This window comes from Bombina bombina, chromosome 3 (genome assembly GCF_027579735.1).
Source record: "Bombina bombina isolate aBomBom1 chromosome 3, aBomBom1.pri, whole genome shotgun sequence".
Taxonomy (NCBI): domain Eukaryota; kingdom Metazoa; phylum Chordata; class Amphibia; order Anura; family Bombinatoridae; genus Bombina; species Bombina bombina.
The window spans coordinates 808,714,275-808,731,486 of record NC_069501.1 but is presented as its reverse complement, the minus strand read 5'-3'; the positions used below and the strand labels follow the sequence as shown (position 1 = coordinate 808,731,486).

Sequence of the window (17,212 nt, the reverse complement as noted above, 5' to 3'; positions counted from 1 at the left end):
AGATTAGGGGTTAATAAGTGTAAGATTAGGGGTGTTTAGACTCGGGGTTCATGTTAGGGTGTTAGGTGTAGACATATTTTTTATTTTCCCATAGGAAACAATGGGGCTGCGTTAGAAGCTGAACGCTGCTTTTTTGCAGGTGTTAGGGTTTTTTTTTTCAGCAGGCTCAGCCCCATTGTTTGCTATGGGGAAATTGTGCACGAGCACGTTCAGCCAGCTCAACGCTGACTTAAGCAACGCTGGTATCGAGGTGAGATGTGGAGCTAAATTTTGCTCAACGCTCACTTTTCTGAGGCTAACGCAGCCATTCAGAAAACTCGTAATACCAGCGTTGTTTTAAGTGAGCGGTGATTCATCATATGTTTTTCTTTTTATTAAAGGAGCAGTGTTTCATATCCCTTTAAAATTGTTTGAATAACAATATATTGTGGCACAAGTATTGAATGTTTGTATAATCCTCAATCTGCTTTACATCCATCAGATAGAGAAAAAAATATAATAAACAACAAATCTGTATGCTGAATTACTATTTTTAAATAAGCACCTTTGCTTTTCTCATCATCGCTCTGGAAGACATGCTGCTGTATAAATAAAAGCATCTCTGACTCCAGAGTAGAGTCTGCATCACATGGTATTCCTCCAACATTGTCATTGTGACTTAAAAGCAAAAGTAGGTCACACAGTGACAGGAATGCCTAAAAAAGGAGACAAAAAACAGCATTTCCATGGATACTGAGGAATTACCATACTCTCTACAGACAAGCCACTGTAAAACAAGCGCTTTATCTCTACTGAGATTTTTTACATGAGTGGTTTATCTAGATAATTTGGAAATAAAAATACAAGAAGCCAAATACACTGTAGAAATAAACATTTTGGTATAGTTTCAGGTTACCAGACACATTAATACTGTAAGAAGGCGATCACTACAGCTCAATTTCACTACAGGTTCAGTTTACAATTTAATTGTACAATACGTTCACTGTAGTTTATTATATAGCGAATACTTGACCCTCTTAAAGATCTGACATTTAAAGAAATAGAAAATAGCACTAGGGAAAATATCTATTTTGTTGCCATTATTAGAAGGACTGAAATATAAATCTCACAAGAGAACATAGAGAATGCAAAAGGCTGAATATAACTATTAGACTTTATTTAATACATACCTGTTCGCTTATTGACTGATCCTTGTGCCTCAGGTAGTGTCTACACAGCTGCCAAAAACTAGTTACTTGTGTTTGGAATGAAATTGGCTCCACCTATAATTAATACAAGCATACATTAAAAAGATGTTCATGTCATTTTTGGTCCATTGTTAGTTTCTAAAATTCTCTGATTTCAGAGACAAAACTACTGGCATGTTTAACTGTTGCTTTTGTATTTGCTTTTCACAACAGGAGACTGATAGTTCATATGGGCCGTATAGATAACATTGTGTTCACGCCCGAGAAGTTATTTAAGAGTTAGCACAACACAGTACTAAATACAAGTCAATAGATTTTAAATAAAATGTGATCAGCGGGCTGTCAAAAGATGCTTAGATACAAGGTAATCACAGAGGTAAAAAAGTATATTAATATAACTGTGTTGGTTATGCAAAATTGGGGAATGGGTAATAATTTGATTATCTATCTTTTAAAACAATAACAATTCTTTTGTAGACTGTCCCTTTAAAGAGCCTCAGTGCACATATAACTAGTTTCCAGATTAACCATTGTATACATAAATGATGCTTACCTGATAATTTCCATCTGTACGAGGAGAGTCCACGGCTTCATTCATTACTTGTGGGAATACAGAACCTAGCCACCAGGAGGAGGCAAAGACACCCCAGCCAAAGGCTTAAATACCTCCCCCACTACCCTCATCCCCCAGTCGTTCTGCCGTGGGAACAAGGAACTGTAGGAGAAATATCAGGGTATAAATGGTGCCAGAAGAAAAACAAAAGGAAATTAGGTCCGCCCTTTGTCTCTCCTCATACAGATGGAAATGAAATTATCAGGTGAGCATAATTTATGGAGAAACCACGGCTTCATTCATTACTTGTGGGAAACAAATACCCAAGCTCTAGAGGACACTGAATGAAAACTGGAGGGTGAAAAAGAGGCACCACAGCCTGCAAAACCTTTCTCCCAAAAGCTGCTTCAGCCGAAGCAAAAAAATCAAATTTGTAAAACTTTGTAAAAGTATGTAAGGAGGACCAGGTAGCCGCCTTACAAATCTGCTCAATAGAGGCCTCATTCTTGAAGGCCCAAGGAGAAGCCACAGATCTAGTTGAGCGAGCCGTAACTCTCTGAGGAGGCTTATGTCCCGCTGTCTCATAAGCCAAGAGAATCATGATCCTCAGCCAAAAAGATAGGGAAGTGGAAGAAGCCTTCTGCCCTTTGTGCTTCCCCGAATAGACAACAAACAATGTTGAAGTCTGTCTGAAATCTTTTGTAGCCTGAAGATAAAATTTCAAAGCTCGAACCACATCCAAGTTATAGTAACCATAAAGGACAGCCTTATCGGCATGAAAAACCAGGTAAGGAGGCTCACATTGCAAGGCCGTCAACTCAGAGACTCTGCGTGCCGAAGCAATAGCCAGTAGAAAAAGAACCTTCCAAGATAGTAGCTTAATATCAAGAGAATGCATAGGCTCAAACGGAGCCCTCTGCAAAACCCTAAGAACAAGATTCAAACTCCAAGGAGGAGCAGAATGTCTAAATACATGCCTGATCCTGGATAGAGCCTGAACAAAAAACTGTATATCAGGAAGCTCATCGAGCATCTTGTGTAACAACACTGATAGAGCCGAAATCTGTCCCTTTAAGGAACTTGCGGCAAGTTCCTTCTCCAAGCCGTCCGGGAGGAAGGAAAGTATCCTGGATACCCTGACCTTATGCCAGGAATAACCACGAGACTCACACAAGAGTAAGTAGGTCCTCCACACCTTATGATAGATGCGTCGGGTGACCGGCTTCCTGGCTTAAATGAGAGAATCAATTACACTCTCAGAAAACCCTCTCCTGGCTAAGACTAAGCGTTCAATCTCCATGCAGTCAGCCTCAGAGAATCTAGATTTCAATGCACAAAGGGGCCCTGTACCAGCAGAACCCTGCGACAGGGCAACCTCCATAGAGAAGACAATGACATCCCCACCAGATCCGCAAACCACATCCTCCACACCACAACGGAGCAATCAAAATAGTTGATGCTTGCTCCTGCTTGATGCGGTCCACTACTCAAGGTAGAAGTAGTAACGGTGGAAATATGTAGATTAGGTTGAATCCCCAAGGCACTGCTAAGGCATCTATCAGTTCTGCCTGCCTAGGAATCCCTGGACCGCAACCCGTATCTGGGTAGCTTGAAGTTGAGTATGGACGCCATGAGATCTATCTCCAGACTCCCCCATCTGTTGCAAATCTCCGCAAACACTTTGGGGTCAAGAGACCATTCCCCCAGATGAAACGATTGTCTGCTGAGAAAATCCGCTTCCCAGTTGTCCACACCGGGGATGTGGATCGGTGACAGTGAGCAGTTGTGGGCCTCTGCCTACTCCAGAACCCGAGATACTTCCCTCATGTTTAGGGAGCTTCTTGTTCCCCCCTGACAGTTGATGTAAGCCACCGAGTTAATGTTGTCTGACTGGAATTTGATGAACTGGGACGAACCCAGGAGGGACCAAGCCCTCAGAGCGTTGAAGATCGCTCGAAGTTCCATGACGTTGATCGAAAGAAGCGACTCCTCCTGATTCCACCTGCCCTGTGCCTTCCTGGCACCCCAAACAGCTCCCCATACTGAGAGGCTCGTGTCCGAAGTCACAATCTCCCAGGATGGTCTCAGGAAGGATGTCCCCTGGGACAACTGATCTGGATGGAGTCACCAGGAGAGGGATTCCCTCGCCCAGATGTCCAGATAGATCTGTTGGGATAGATCTGAGTGATCACTGTTCCATTGCCTCAGCATGCACAACTGAAGAGGTCGTAGATGGAACCTGGCAAATGGAATGACATCTATAGTGGATAGCAGGAGCCCAGTCACCTCCATACACCAGGCCACAGATGGACTTGAGGAGGTCTGAAGGGCAAGACAGCTGGAGGCAATTTTGCAACGTCTCTGGTCTGTCAGGAATATCTTCATGGATATGGAGTATATTATCATGCCCAGGAACTCCACTCTGGTACTGGGAACCAGAGAACTCTTTCCTGAGTTTATCTTCCATCCATGAGATTGAAGAAGTAGAAGAGCTCTTGAATTGTCCTCTGCCAGCCGGATGATTGGCACATGAAGGTAAGCGTCCTTCAAGTCTATCGTAATCATGAACTGACCCTCTTGAACTAAGGGCAGAATAGACGTTATCGTCTCCATCTTGAACGATGGGACCGACAGAAACTTGTTTAAACACTTTAGGTCTAGAATCGGGCGAAATGTGCCCTTCTTCTTTGGGACCACGAAAAGGTTTGAATAGTACCCTAGACCTCATTTTGCTAGAGGTAGCGGTACAATTACTCCTAGAGAGGAGAGATCCCTCACCCACTCTAGGAAGGCATCCTGTTTCTCTGGTCTTGACGATAGATTTGACAAGAGGAATCTGCCCCTGAGAGGGTGAGTTTTGAAACCTATCCTGTAACCCTGGGCAATAACCTCCATAACCCTAGGATCCTGCACGTCTCTCGACCAAACTTCAGCAAAAAGAGATAGTCTGCCCCCTACGAGATCCAGAGACGGATCGGGAGCTGCTCCTTCATGTCAATTTTGTTTCAGCAGGCTTCTTGCTCTGCTTGGCATTATTCCAAGACTGAGATGGTTTCAAAGATCCCTTGGACTGCTCGGGCTTCGCGGCAGGATGCTGTCGTTGGGACTTGTCTGAACGGAAGGGACAAAAATAAGGACCCTTAGGTTTATTCCTCTTATCCTGCGGTAGAAAGGCACCCTTGCCCGTGCCCGTGACCGTGGATATGATAGAGTCCAGGCCTGGACCGAAAATAACCTTTCCCTTAAATGGAAGGGAAAGTAATCTAGATTTGGACGTCATGTCTGCAGACCATGACTTCAACCACAGGGCCCACCGGGCCAGAACAGATAAGCCTGATGTCTTGGCATTCAAGCAAATAATCTGCATATTTGCATCACAGATAAACAAATTATCTACCCTCAGGGTCTTAATTCTTTCCTGTATCTCATCGAGGGGAGTCTCCACCTCGATCATCTCTGACAGAGAATCACACCAATAGGTAGAGGCTCCTGCCACCGCAGTGACCGCCGCTGCTGGCTGAAATACAAACCTCATGTGCTTAAACATCTTAACTAACAGGGTCTCTTATTTCTTATACATGGGTTCCTTAAACAAAGAACTATCCTCGGGTGGGATAGTGGTGCGCTTAGCGAGCGTGGAGATAGCTCCATCCACCTTAGGGAAAGATCCCCCCAATTCTAGCTGAGAATCAGGAACCGGGAACAATTTCTTAAATGAAAAAGAAGGGGAGAAAGATGAATCAGGTTTCTCCCATACGTTCTTTATAATATTCGCCATCTTTACGGGAACCGGGAAAGTCTGGGGCACCACCCTGTCCTCATAGACTTTATCAAGCTTAGGAATAAAAGGCTTAGAGGCCGCAGATTCCGACCCAGAGAAAGAGTCCTCCAAGGTATCTGAGTCCTCTGCATCAGCGGATAATCTAGTCTCAGATACATCCAACAGAGAGGATGAGCCTTTTGCTTGTGCTTAGCAGTGCGAGATAAAGCACTGAAGGCCTCAGACACCGCCGATTGCAACTGATCAGCAAAATCTGGTGGCCGCAGGGCCCCTCCCGCAGGAGGATTAGTAGTGCAGGGAAGGCACCTCGCGGGACGGAGACCCCTCAGAGGTGGACGGCTCTGGTACTAAACATCTTGTTCTTTTTAGATATCACTATTTTATCAAGACATGTGGAACATAGTTGAGCAGGCGGATATACCGTAGCCTTCTCACAATAAACACAGGCATTAGATTTAGGCAAAGAGGGAGTACCCTCTAATGCATCAGAGTCCTCCATAGCTTGTGCCTTTAATATGGACTATAGAGAAAATAAATGGCACCTATATACCCCAATGGCCGGGGCACTCACCTCCTCCTATGACACAGGCCCACAGAGAAACCGCTTTCGTCTCCTGCAACCGACGGTCAGGAAAACGAAGAGAATGAGGCGACACCCGGTCACATAGAGTGCCATGCAGGACCGCCCCTGCAGCCGAGAAAAAGCACGCCAGACTAAACAGGCTTCACAGTAATCAAAATGAAGGAAGAACCTGACTGTTCACACATTGCCAGAGCCACAACTAACACATTTCGCAGCAAAAACACAATAAACTACTCATGTATAAATCCCCCCTGTTCAATAATCACCTTCCGGAGATATTAACCCTTGGTTCTATACAGATAAAATGAGTCACACTGTGACCCTGTCTTCTTGGTTATCACTACAGATATAAAAAATGAAACGATCATACCAGAATCTACGCCGTGGAACAGGAACACGGCCTCTCAAGTTTGACAGTGTTAAGTGATAAAAAGCAGGCAGTGAAACTCGTCAACACTTATTGCTTAAAGAGCTGTTAATACGAGTCTTGATGGGTTTGCAGAAAGACTCTCCCTGCATCTCCAGACCCTAACATTCGTCAATGCTCTCACTGAGAGGCTGACAAGACTACTTAAAACTCCAGTCTCATTCCGAAGAGTACTACCCTTCATAAGAGACTACTCCGAATCTTCTGACACTTCTCTGCCATCCTCCTGTGACGAAAGGCAAAGAATGACTGGGGGATGAGGGGAGTGGGGAAGGTATTTAAGCCTTTGGCTGGGGTGTCTTTGCCTCCTCCTGGTGGCCAGGTTCTGTATTCCCACAAGTAATGAATGTAGCCGTGGACTCTCCAAGTATAAAGATGGAAATACAGATATCATGTCTCTTTTTAATAGATAATTGCCAAAAAGCTAATACAATCTGTGCATTACTCACAACAATGATGGAGTGTCTGAACCTTTCAAGAACTGATGTAATAACAAAAACTATTAAGAATCAGCACTGTAGCAAATTTACAAAACATATTGGTTAAAAGGGGTGAAGATTCAAAATATTGAAAAAGTAAAAGAGTGACAAGCAATTAAGAAGTTGTAAGCTTAAAGGCACAGTCTACTCCAGAATTTGTATTGTTTAAAAATATAGATAATCCCTTTTGTTACCCATTCCCCAGTTTTGCATAACCAACACAGTTATATTAATACACTTTTTACCTCAGTGATTACCTTGTATCTAAGCCTCTGCAGACTGCCACCTTATCTCAGTTTTTTTGGCATACTTGCATTTTAGCCAATCAGTGCTGTCTCCTAGGTAAATCCGTAGGAGTGAGCACCATCTTATCCCTATGTCACACATGAACTAGCAATGTCTAGCTGTAAAAAAATAGCTTGAGCCTATCTAGGTTTAGCTTTCAATAAAGAATAACAAGAGAAAAAAGCAAATTTGATGATAAAAGAAAATTGGAAAGTTGTTTAGAATTGCATGCCCTATCTGAATCATGAAAGTTTAATGTTGATTAGACTGTCCCTTTAAGTGTGCAACTAAGCCTTTTTCTCTTTTTTGTTTCATTTTTTGGAGCTGATTTAAAATCATAAAACTCATAAAAACAACTATACAATTTTTTATTCAATACATAGGGGCCTATCTATCAAGCTCCAAATGGAGCTTGAGGCCCTGTGTTATGAAGCAGCGGTCTAAAGAACGCTGCTCCATAACCCTGTCCGCCTACTCTGAGCAGGCGGACAGACATCGCCGGAATTCAACCCGATCGAGTACGATCGGTTTGATTGACACCCCCTGCTGGCGGCTGATTGGCCACTAGTCTGCAGGGGGCGGCGTTGCCCCAGCAGCTCACAAGAGCTGCTGGTGCAATGCTGAACACGGAGAGCGTATTGCTCTTCTCATTCAGCGATGTCTGTCTGACCCGGATCAGGTCTGACAGACATTTGATGAATTGGCCTCATAGTGATGTTTTGCTAATAAATGTAAATAAAAAGGATCCAGCATTCTAAGCATGATCTAAGATGATGATAATAATCTAACACATATTTCTAAGCAGGAATGTTAGCTTAAGATCCGGCCCATTTTTGGTTCAACACCTGGGTAGCTCTTGCTGATTGGTGGCTAAATGTAGCAACCAAACAGCAAGCGCTACCCAGGTTCTAAACCAAAAATAGGCTGGCTCATAACCTTACATTTCTGATTTCTCAAATAAAGATAGCAAGAGAACGAAGAAAAAATAATCATAGGAGTAAATTAGAAAGTTGCTAAAAATTGCATTCTCTATCAGAATCATGAAAGAAAAACTTGGATTTAGTATCCCTTTAACTAACCTTCTCTGGACCCTCAGCAGTGTTCATGCAACTGACCGTGTTATTTTATACTACTCTTTTGACTTTGACCGTACTAACATACCATTCCTAATCTGCAGGCATCACATTCAAGCCTTTATCTTAACACCTTCCTCTCTACCTAATGGCCTTACTATCTGCAGAAACAAAAAAGTTCACAAACTAATTTGAAAGTATAGCTTTGGCTAAATTGATTGTTGACTGGAATGATTTGTGCAGGGGCATTTTATAAACTCCTTACATTGGTCTAGATTACAAGTGGCGAGCTATATTAAAATATTGTGTCCACTAAATTTGCACTCTTCTGCGATCAAAGACCTTTCATAAGGGTTAGGACTAAAAAAAAAGTAGCATTAAACACATGGATCAGCCAATAGGATTGAAGCTCAATCCTATTGGCTGATTGCATTAGCCAATAGGATTTTTTCACCTTTAATTCCGATTGGCTGATAGAATTCTATAAGCCAATCGGAATTCAAGGGACGCCATCTTGGATGACGTCATTTAAAAGAACCTTCATTCTTCAAGAGGATTCGAAAGAAGAGGATGCTCCGCGCCGGATGTCTTAAAGATGGAGCCGCTCCGCGTCGGAAGGATGAAGATAGAAGATGCCGTCTGGATGAAGACTTCTGCCCGCATGGAGGACCACTTCTTGCCGCTTGGATGAAGACTTCTCCCGGCTTCGTTGAGGACTTCTGCACGCTTGGATGAAGACTTCTCCTGGCTTCGTTGAGGATGGATGTCCGGTCTTCAAAAACTGTAAGTGGATCTTCGGGGGTTAGTGTTAGGTTTTTTTAAGGGTTTATTGGGTGGGTTTTATTTTTAGATTAGGGTTTGGGCTGAAAAAGAGCTAAATGCCCTTTTAAGGGCAATACCCATCCAAATGCCCTTTTCAGGGCAATGGGGAGCTTAGGATTTTTTAGATAGGATTTTATTTGGGGGTTTGGTTGTGTGGGTGGTGGGTTTTACTGTTGGGGGGTTGTTTGTATATTTTTTTTACAGGTAAAAGAGCTGATTTCTTTGGGGCAATGCCCCGCAAAAGGCCCTTTTAAGGGCTATTGGCAGTTTAGTTTAGGCTAGGATTTTTTTTATTTTGGGGGGCTTTTTTATTTTGATAGGGCTATTAGATTAGGTGTAATTAGTTTAAATATTTGATAATTTATTTTTTATTTTGTGTAATTTAGTGTTTATTATTTTTGGAAATGTAGTTAATTGTATTTAATTAATGTAATTTATTTAATTGTAGTGTAATGTTAGGTGTTAGTGTAAGACAGGTTAGGTTTTATTTTACAGGTAAATTTGTATTTATTTTAACTAGGTAGTTAGTAAATAGTTAATAACTATTTACTAACTAGTCTACCTAGTTAAAATAAATACAAACTTAGCTGTGAAATAAAAATAAAACCTAAGATAGCTACAATGTAACTATTAGTTATATTGTAGCTATCTTAGGGTTTATTTTATAGGTAAGTATTTAGTTTTAAATAGGAATTATTTAGGTATTAATAGTAATTTTTATTTAGATTTATTTTAATTATGTTAACGTTAGTGGTGTTAGGGTTACGTTAGGGTTAGACTTAGGGTTAGGTTTAGGGGTTAATAACTTTAGTATAGTGGCGGCGACGTTGGGGCGGCAGATTAGGGGTTAATAAGTGTAGGTAGGTGGCGGCGGCGATGTCGGGGACGGCAGATTAGGGGTTAATAAGTGTAGGTAGGTAGTGGCGATGTCGGGGGCGGCAGATTAGGGATGTTTAGACTCAGAGTTTATGTTAGGGTGTTAGGTGTAAACATAATTTTTTTTTCCCCATATGAATCAATGGGGCTGCGTTATGGAGCTTTACACTCCTTTATTGCAGGTGTTAGGCTTTTTTTTTAGCCGGCTCTCCCCATTGATGTCTATGGGGAAATCGTGCACGAGCACGTAAAACCTGCTCAAAGCAGCGCTGGTATTTGAGTGCGGTATGGAGCTTAACGCTGCCATATTGCCTGCTAACGCCGGGTTTTTGCAAACCTGTAATAGCAGCGTAATAGGGATGTGAGCGGTGGAAATAACTTGCAAGTTAGCACCGAGCCGCTCACAACGCAAAACTCTAGCCGTTTATTTCCAATACATTTTAGGGAGCTCTGGATTTTACCCCTTACATAAAAGGGTTTTTCATAGATGACCAATAAAGCCCAGAAAGAGGTACATGCCATGTCTAAGAGGTAAATCTTGTGTTATTAATATTAATATAAATGATGAAAAAACAATATTTTTAGCGTTACTTCTAATTTATAAACATGCTTGTAAACACCCACAAGTGGAAACTCTGAATCTGCTAAAGCTTCCACTAATCCTGTGTTTCATACTCTAATACTATGTGGGCTGACAAGAAGCAACATGCTGAATGCATAGCTCACCTGTTTACTACTAATGCACACTGTCTCCAATATGTGTTGAGACAGTTTAGCAAATATTATACATAATTTGATGTTTCAGACGTGGCATTGTTTATTAACTTGAATAAAGAGACTTTGGTCCTCACAGAAGAGATATCTCAGCTTTCTACCTCTGAAAAATGGTTTAACACTAGAACCCTCAGAATAAAGGGACAGTCTAGTTAAAATTTAACTTTCATGGTTCAGATAGGGCAATTTTAAACAACTTTCCAATTTACTTTAATCATCAAATTTACTTTGTTCTTTGGTATTCTTTGTTGAAAGCCTCAAATGCTAATTTCTAAGCCCTTAAAGGGACACCGAACCCAAATTTTTTCTTTTGTTATTTATTTAGATAGAGCATGCAATTTTAAGCAACTTTCTAATTTACTACTATTATCAAATTTTCTTCATTCTCTATGTATCTTCATTTGAAAAGCAAGAATGTAGGTTTAGATGCCAGACCATTTTTGGTGAACAACCTGGGTTGTTTTTGCTGATTGGTGGAAAAATTCACCCACCAATAAACAAGTGCTGTCCAGGGTCTGAACCAAAAATTGGCTGGCTCCTTAGCTTAGATGCCTTCTTTTTCAAATAAAAATAGCAAGAGAACAAAGAAAAATTGATAATAGGAGTAAATTAGAAAGTTGCTTAAAATGGAAATCTCTATCTGAATCATGAAAGAAAAAAATTGGGTTCAGTGTCCCTTTAATGGCCACAATTTTCACAGCTAGAAAGAGCTAGTTCTTGTGTGCAATATAGATAATATAGTGCTCACTCCTGTGGAGTTATTTATGAGTGAGCACTGACTGGCTAAAATGCAAGTCTGTCAAAAGAACTGAAATAAGGGGCAGTCTGCAGAGGCTTATATACAAGGTAATCACAGAGGTAAAACATATATTACTGTAACTGTGTTGGTTATGCAAAACTGGGGAATGGGTAATAAAGGGATTATCTATCTTTTTAAACAACAACAATTCTGGAGTAGACTGTCCCTTTAACTTCAAATTTCCCAAAAGTGAAGTATAACGGGTAAGAATTTATTAAGCAGGATAAACAATTACACATCCCAGCAATTATAGCAGTACGTACCTGCTGCTCAATGGATCTGTTCAGGCTTTCGGTGCATTTATTAAGGTAGGCACAGCTTGATTATCTACACATATGCCTACTGATAATTCTGGGGCTTTCACGCATAATATTAAAAAATAAGGAGTTAGACTGCAATGTGTTGTCTCTTCTGCCTCTTTATAGCCTCGCTCCCGGCATCCTTTGCCCTCTTCTACCAGCTCGGTCCAACATGGGACGTGTCAGGACAAAAACCGTGAAAAAGGCCGCTCGGGTCATTATTGAAAAGTACTACACCCGGCTGAGCAGCGACTTCCACACAAACAAGAGAGTATGTGAGGAAATCGCAATCATCCCAAGCAAGAAATTACGAAACAAGATTGCTGGATATGTCACACATCTGATGAAACGAATCCAGAGAGGGCCTGTCAGAGGTATCTCCATCAAACTTCAGGAGGAGGAGAGAGAAAGGAGGGATAACTATGTCCCTGAGGTATCTGCCCTGGATCAGGAGATTATTGAGGTTGATCCTGACACTAAGGAAATGCTGAAGTTGCTGGACTTCGGCGGTCTGTCCAACCTGCAAGTCACTCAGCCCACAGTGGGGATGAACTTCAAAACACCAAGGGGTGGCATTTAGATGTTTGTACTATAATCTTTCCAATAAACTTGGGGAAAACCAAAAAAAAAATAAAAAAAAAATATGGAGTTAAACCTTAAAAAAATGCACTTGCATGTTGGATGCAATGTTTTATCCTTCAATTGCTTTGACACTGGGTAGTCAGCTAAATGTTGGCTTTAGTAAAGAATGAGCTTGCAAATAAGCCAAATGCACAGTTTATTGTTATGGCTTGGCTAAGATTAAAAGCTTGCAATATGATGTCTCTCTGGTAAAAGAATCAGGAGGCAGAATATGGCTAGAAAGTAAATGTATATAAATGTCCATTTTATTAATGACAAGGTGTTGGAAAAACAGCTAGCTGTATTTATATCTAAGCAATTTGGTGTTTTCTTACCACAAACTGTTAAACCTAATAAATGTCCATCTTTCCAATATTTCAGTATACTATTCAAAAAAGTACACACTTTCTTGCACTCAGTTGCTATAACAAACATAAACAGTATACAAAATACTAGATGAAGTGAAAAATATTTATAAAGCTTAACCTTTATTAAAATTAAAAAAAAAATGGAGCCACATTTAAAATTTTATTGCAATGCCAGTGATCCTATTTGAAATAATTCCTCTTCACTGTTTAAAAACATAACTTATGCTTACCTGATAAATTAATTTATTTTGTGGTGAGAGTCCACGAGCCATTACTAATAGGATTCTCAAAACTTCAAGATAACTTAATCCCTCCCATCCCTCTGGTGATATGCTAGTCTTACCTAGGAAAGGATAAAGCAGGGGAAAAGAGGTGCAGCCAGAAAACATTTAAATAAATTAATGGAAATGGGCGGGTCTCGTAAATTTATCAGGTAAGCATATATTATGTATTCTTTCATAAGGAGCCTATCAGAAGGAGGTCAAGAACTCTCACAGAGCTTTAGCCCCTCCTACCTCCTCTCCCTCTCCAGTTTACATATAGCTGAGCAGAGGAGTGAGACAGAAAATAAAAGGTAGGAAAAACAGAAAGCAGGGTTACGAGGTGCAAATGAGAACTGTCACCCATATACAAAAATAATGCGGGGTCTATGGACTCTCATCAGCCCGAAGGAAAACATAATTTATGCTTACCTGATAAATTCCTTTCTTCTGTTGTGTGATCAGTCCACGGGTCATCATTACTTCTGGGATATAACTCCTCCCCAACAGGAAATGCAAGAGGATTCACCCAGCAGAGCTGCATATAGCTCCTCCCCTCTACGTCACTCCCAGTCATTCGACCAAGAATCAACGAGAAAGGAGAAACCAAGGGTGAAGTGGTGACTGGAGTATAATTTAAAAGATATCTACCTGCCTTAAAAAACAGGGCGGGCCGTGGACTGATCACACAACAGAAGAAAGGAATTTATCAGGTAAGCATAAATTATGTTTTCTTCTGTTATGTGTGATCAGTCCACGGGTCATCATTACTTCTGGGATACCAATACCAAAGCAAAAGTACACGGATGACGGGAGGGATAGGCAGGCTCATTATACAGAAGGAACCACTGCCTGAAGAACCTTTCTCCCAAAAATAGCCTCCGAGGAAGCAAAAGTGTCAAATTTGTAAAATTTGGAAAAAGTATGAAGCGAAGACCAAGTTGCAGCCTTGCAAATCTGTTCAACAGAGGCCTCATTCTTAAAGGCCCAAGTGGAAGCCACAGCTCTAGTAGAATGAGCTGTAATTCTTTCAGGAGGCTGCTGTCCAGCAGTCTCATAGGCTAAACGAATTATGCTACGAAGCCAGAAGGAGAGAGAGGTAGCCGAAGCCTTATGACCTCTCCTCTGACCAGAGTACACGACAAACAGGGAAGACGTTTGTCGAAAATCCTTAGTTGCCTGCAAGTAGAACTTGAGGGCACGAACTACATCCAGATTGTGTAGAAGACGTTCCTTCTTTGAAGAAGGATTCGGGCACAGGGAAGGCACCACGATCTCTTGATTGATGTTCCTGTTAGTGACTACCTTAGGTAAGAACCCAGGTTTTGTACGCAGAACTACCTTATCTGAATGAAAAATCAAATAAGGAGAATCACAATGTAAAGCTGATAACTCAGAGACTCTCCGAGCCGAAGAAATAGCCATTAAAAATAACACTTTCCAAGATAACAACTTTATATCAATGGAATGAAGGGGTTCAAACGGAACTCCTTGTAGAACGTTAAGAACAAGGTTTAAACTCCATGGCGGAGCAACAGTTTTAAACACAGGCTTGATCCTAGCTAAAGCCTGACAAAAGGCCTGGACGTCTGAGTTTTCTGACAGACGCCTGTGTAACAAGATGGACAGAGCTGAGATCTGTCCCCTTAATGAGCTAGCCGATAAACCCTTTTCTAAACCTTCTTGTAGAAAAGACAATATCCTAGGAATCCTAACCTTACTCCAGGAGTAACCTTTGGATTCGCACCAGTATAGGTATTTACGCCATATCTTGTGGTAAATCCTTCTGGTAACAGGCTTCCTAGCCTGTATCAGGGTATCAATAACCGACTCAGAAAAACCACGTTTTGATAAAATCAAGCGTTCAATTTCCAAGCAGTCAGCTTCAGAGAAGTTAGATTTTGATGTTTGAATGGACCCTGTATCAGAAGGTCCTGTCTTAGAGGTAGAGACCAAGGCGGACAGGATGACATGTCCACTAGATCTGCATACCAAGTCCTGCGTGGCCATGCAGGCGCTATTAGAATCACTGATGCTCTCTCCTGTTTGATTTTGGCAATCAATCGAGGAAGCAGCGGGAAGGGTGGAAACACATAAGCCATCCCGAAGTTCCAAGGTGCTGTCAAAGCATCTATCAGAACCGCTCCCGGATCCCTGGATCTGGACCCGTAGCGAGGAAGTTTGGCGTTCTGGCGAGACGCCATGAGATCTATCTCTGGTTTGCCCCAACGTCGAAGTATTTGGGCAAAGACCTCCGGATGAAGTTCCCACTCCCCCGGATGAAAAGTCTGGCGACTCAAGAAATCCGCCTCCCAGTTCTCCACTCCCGGGATGTGGATTGCTGACAGGTGGCAAGAGTGAGACTCTGCCCAGCGAATTATGTTTGATACTTCCCTCATTGCTAGGGAGCTTCTTGTCCCTCCTTGATGGTTGATGTAAGCTACAGTCGTGATGTTGTCCGACTGAAACCTGATGAACCCCCGAGTTTTTAACTGGGGCCAAGCCAGAAGGGCATTGAGAACTGCTCTCAATTCCAGAATGTTTATTGGCAGGAGACTTTCCTCCTGATTCCATTGTCCCTGAGCCTTCAGAGAATTCCAGACAGCGCCCCAACCTAGTAGGCTGGCGTCTGTTGTTACAATTGTCCAGTCCGGCCTGCTGAATGGCATCCCCCTGGACAGATGTGGCCGAGAAAGCCACCATAGAAGAGAGTTTCTGGTCTCTTGATCCAGATTCAGAGTAGGGGACAAGTCTGAGTAATCCCCATTCCACTGACTCAGCATGCACAATTGCAGCGGTCTGAGATGTAGACGTGCAAAGGGTACTATGTCCATTGCTGCTACCATTAAGCCGATCACCTCCATGCATTGAGCTACTGACGGGAGTTGAATGGAATGAAGGACACGGCATGCATTTAGAAGCTTTGTTAATCTGTCTTCTGTCAGATAAATCTTCATTTCTACAGAATCTATAAGAGTCCCCAAGAATGGAACTCTTGTGAGAGGAAAGAGAGAACTTTTCTTTTCGTTCACTTTCCATCCATGCGACCTTAGAAATGCCAGAACTAACTCTGTATGAGACTTGGCAGTTTGAAAGCTTGAAGCTTGTATCAGAATGTCGTCTAGGTACGGAGCTACCGAAATTCCTCGCGGTCTTAGTACCGCCAGAAGGGCACCCAGAACCTTTGTGAAGATTCTTGGAGCCGTAGCCAATCCGAATGGAAGAGCTACAAACTGGTAATGCCTGTCTAAGAAGGCAAACCTTAGATACCGGTAATGATCTTTGTGAATCGGTATGTGAAGGTAAGCATCCTTTAAGTCCACTGTGGTCATGTACTGACCCTTTTGAATCATGGGTAAGATTGTCCGAATAGTTTCCATTTTGAACGATGGAACTCTTAGGAATTTGTTTAGGATCTTTAAATCCAAGATTGGCCTGAAAGTTCCCTCTTTTTTGGGAACCACAAACAGGTTTGAGTAAAACCCTTGTCCTTGTTCCGACCGCGGAACCGGATGGATCACTCCCATTAATAACAGATCTTGTACACAGCGTAGAAACGCTTCTTTCTTTATCTGGTTTGTTGACAACCTTGACAGATGAAATCTCCCTCTTGGGGGAGAGAATTTGAAGTCTAGGAGGTATCCCTGAGATATGATCTCTAGCGCCCAGGGATCCTGAATATCTCTTGCCCAAGCCTGGGCGAAGAGAGAGAGTCTGCCCCCCACTAGATCCGGTCCCGGATCGGGGGCCCTCGGTTCATGCTGTCTTTGGGGCAGCAGCAGGTTTCCTGGTCTGCTTGCCCTTGTTCCAGGACTGGTTAGGTTTCCAGCCTTGTCTGTAACGAGCAACAGCTCCTTCCTGTTTTGGTGCAGTGGAAGTTGGTGTTGCTCCTGCTTTGAAATTCCGAAAGGGACGAAAATTAGACTGTCTAGCCTTAGCCTTGGCTTTGTCTTGAGGCAGGGCGTGGCCCTTACCTCCTGTAATGTCAGCGATAATTTCTTTCAAACCGGGCCCAAATAAAGTTT

At 42.2% G+C, this 17,212-nt stretch overlaps 2 protein-coding genes across 2 annotated transcripts in view; one reads left to right on the top strand and one right to left on the bottom strand.

Moving 5' to 3' along the window:
• LOC128652530 (cohesin subunit SA-2) overlaps positions 1-17,212 on the bottom strand; it is an 851,571-nt gene that overhangs the window by 446,478 nt on the left and 387,881 nt on the right. The window contains exons 15-16 of the mRNA XM_053705464.1: positions 1,170-1,262; positions 545-695 (exon numbers count right to left, since the gene is read on the bottom strand). Of these exons, the coding sequence (XP_053561439.1) occupies positions 545-695; positions 1,170-1,262 (244 nt within the window). The remainder of the gene's footprint in view (positions 1-544; positions 696-1,169; positions 1,263-17,212) is intronic.
• Positions 12,081-12,580, top strand: LOC128654075 (40S ribosomal protein S17-like). Its single transcript, XM_053707747.1, has one exon. The coding sequence runs from the start codon at positions 12,111-12,113 to the stop codon at positions 12,516-12,518; it is 408 nt and encodes a 135-aa protein (XP_053563722.1). The 5' UTR covers positions 12,081-12,110; the 3' UTR covers positions 12,519-12,580.

Excerpts from the sequence above, each read along its gene's own strand:
- LOC128654075 (XM_053707747.1), top strand. The coding sequence starts at position 12,111 with ATGGGACGTGTCAGGACAAAAACCGTGAAAAAGGCCGCTCGGGTCATT.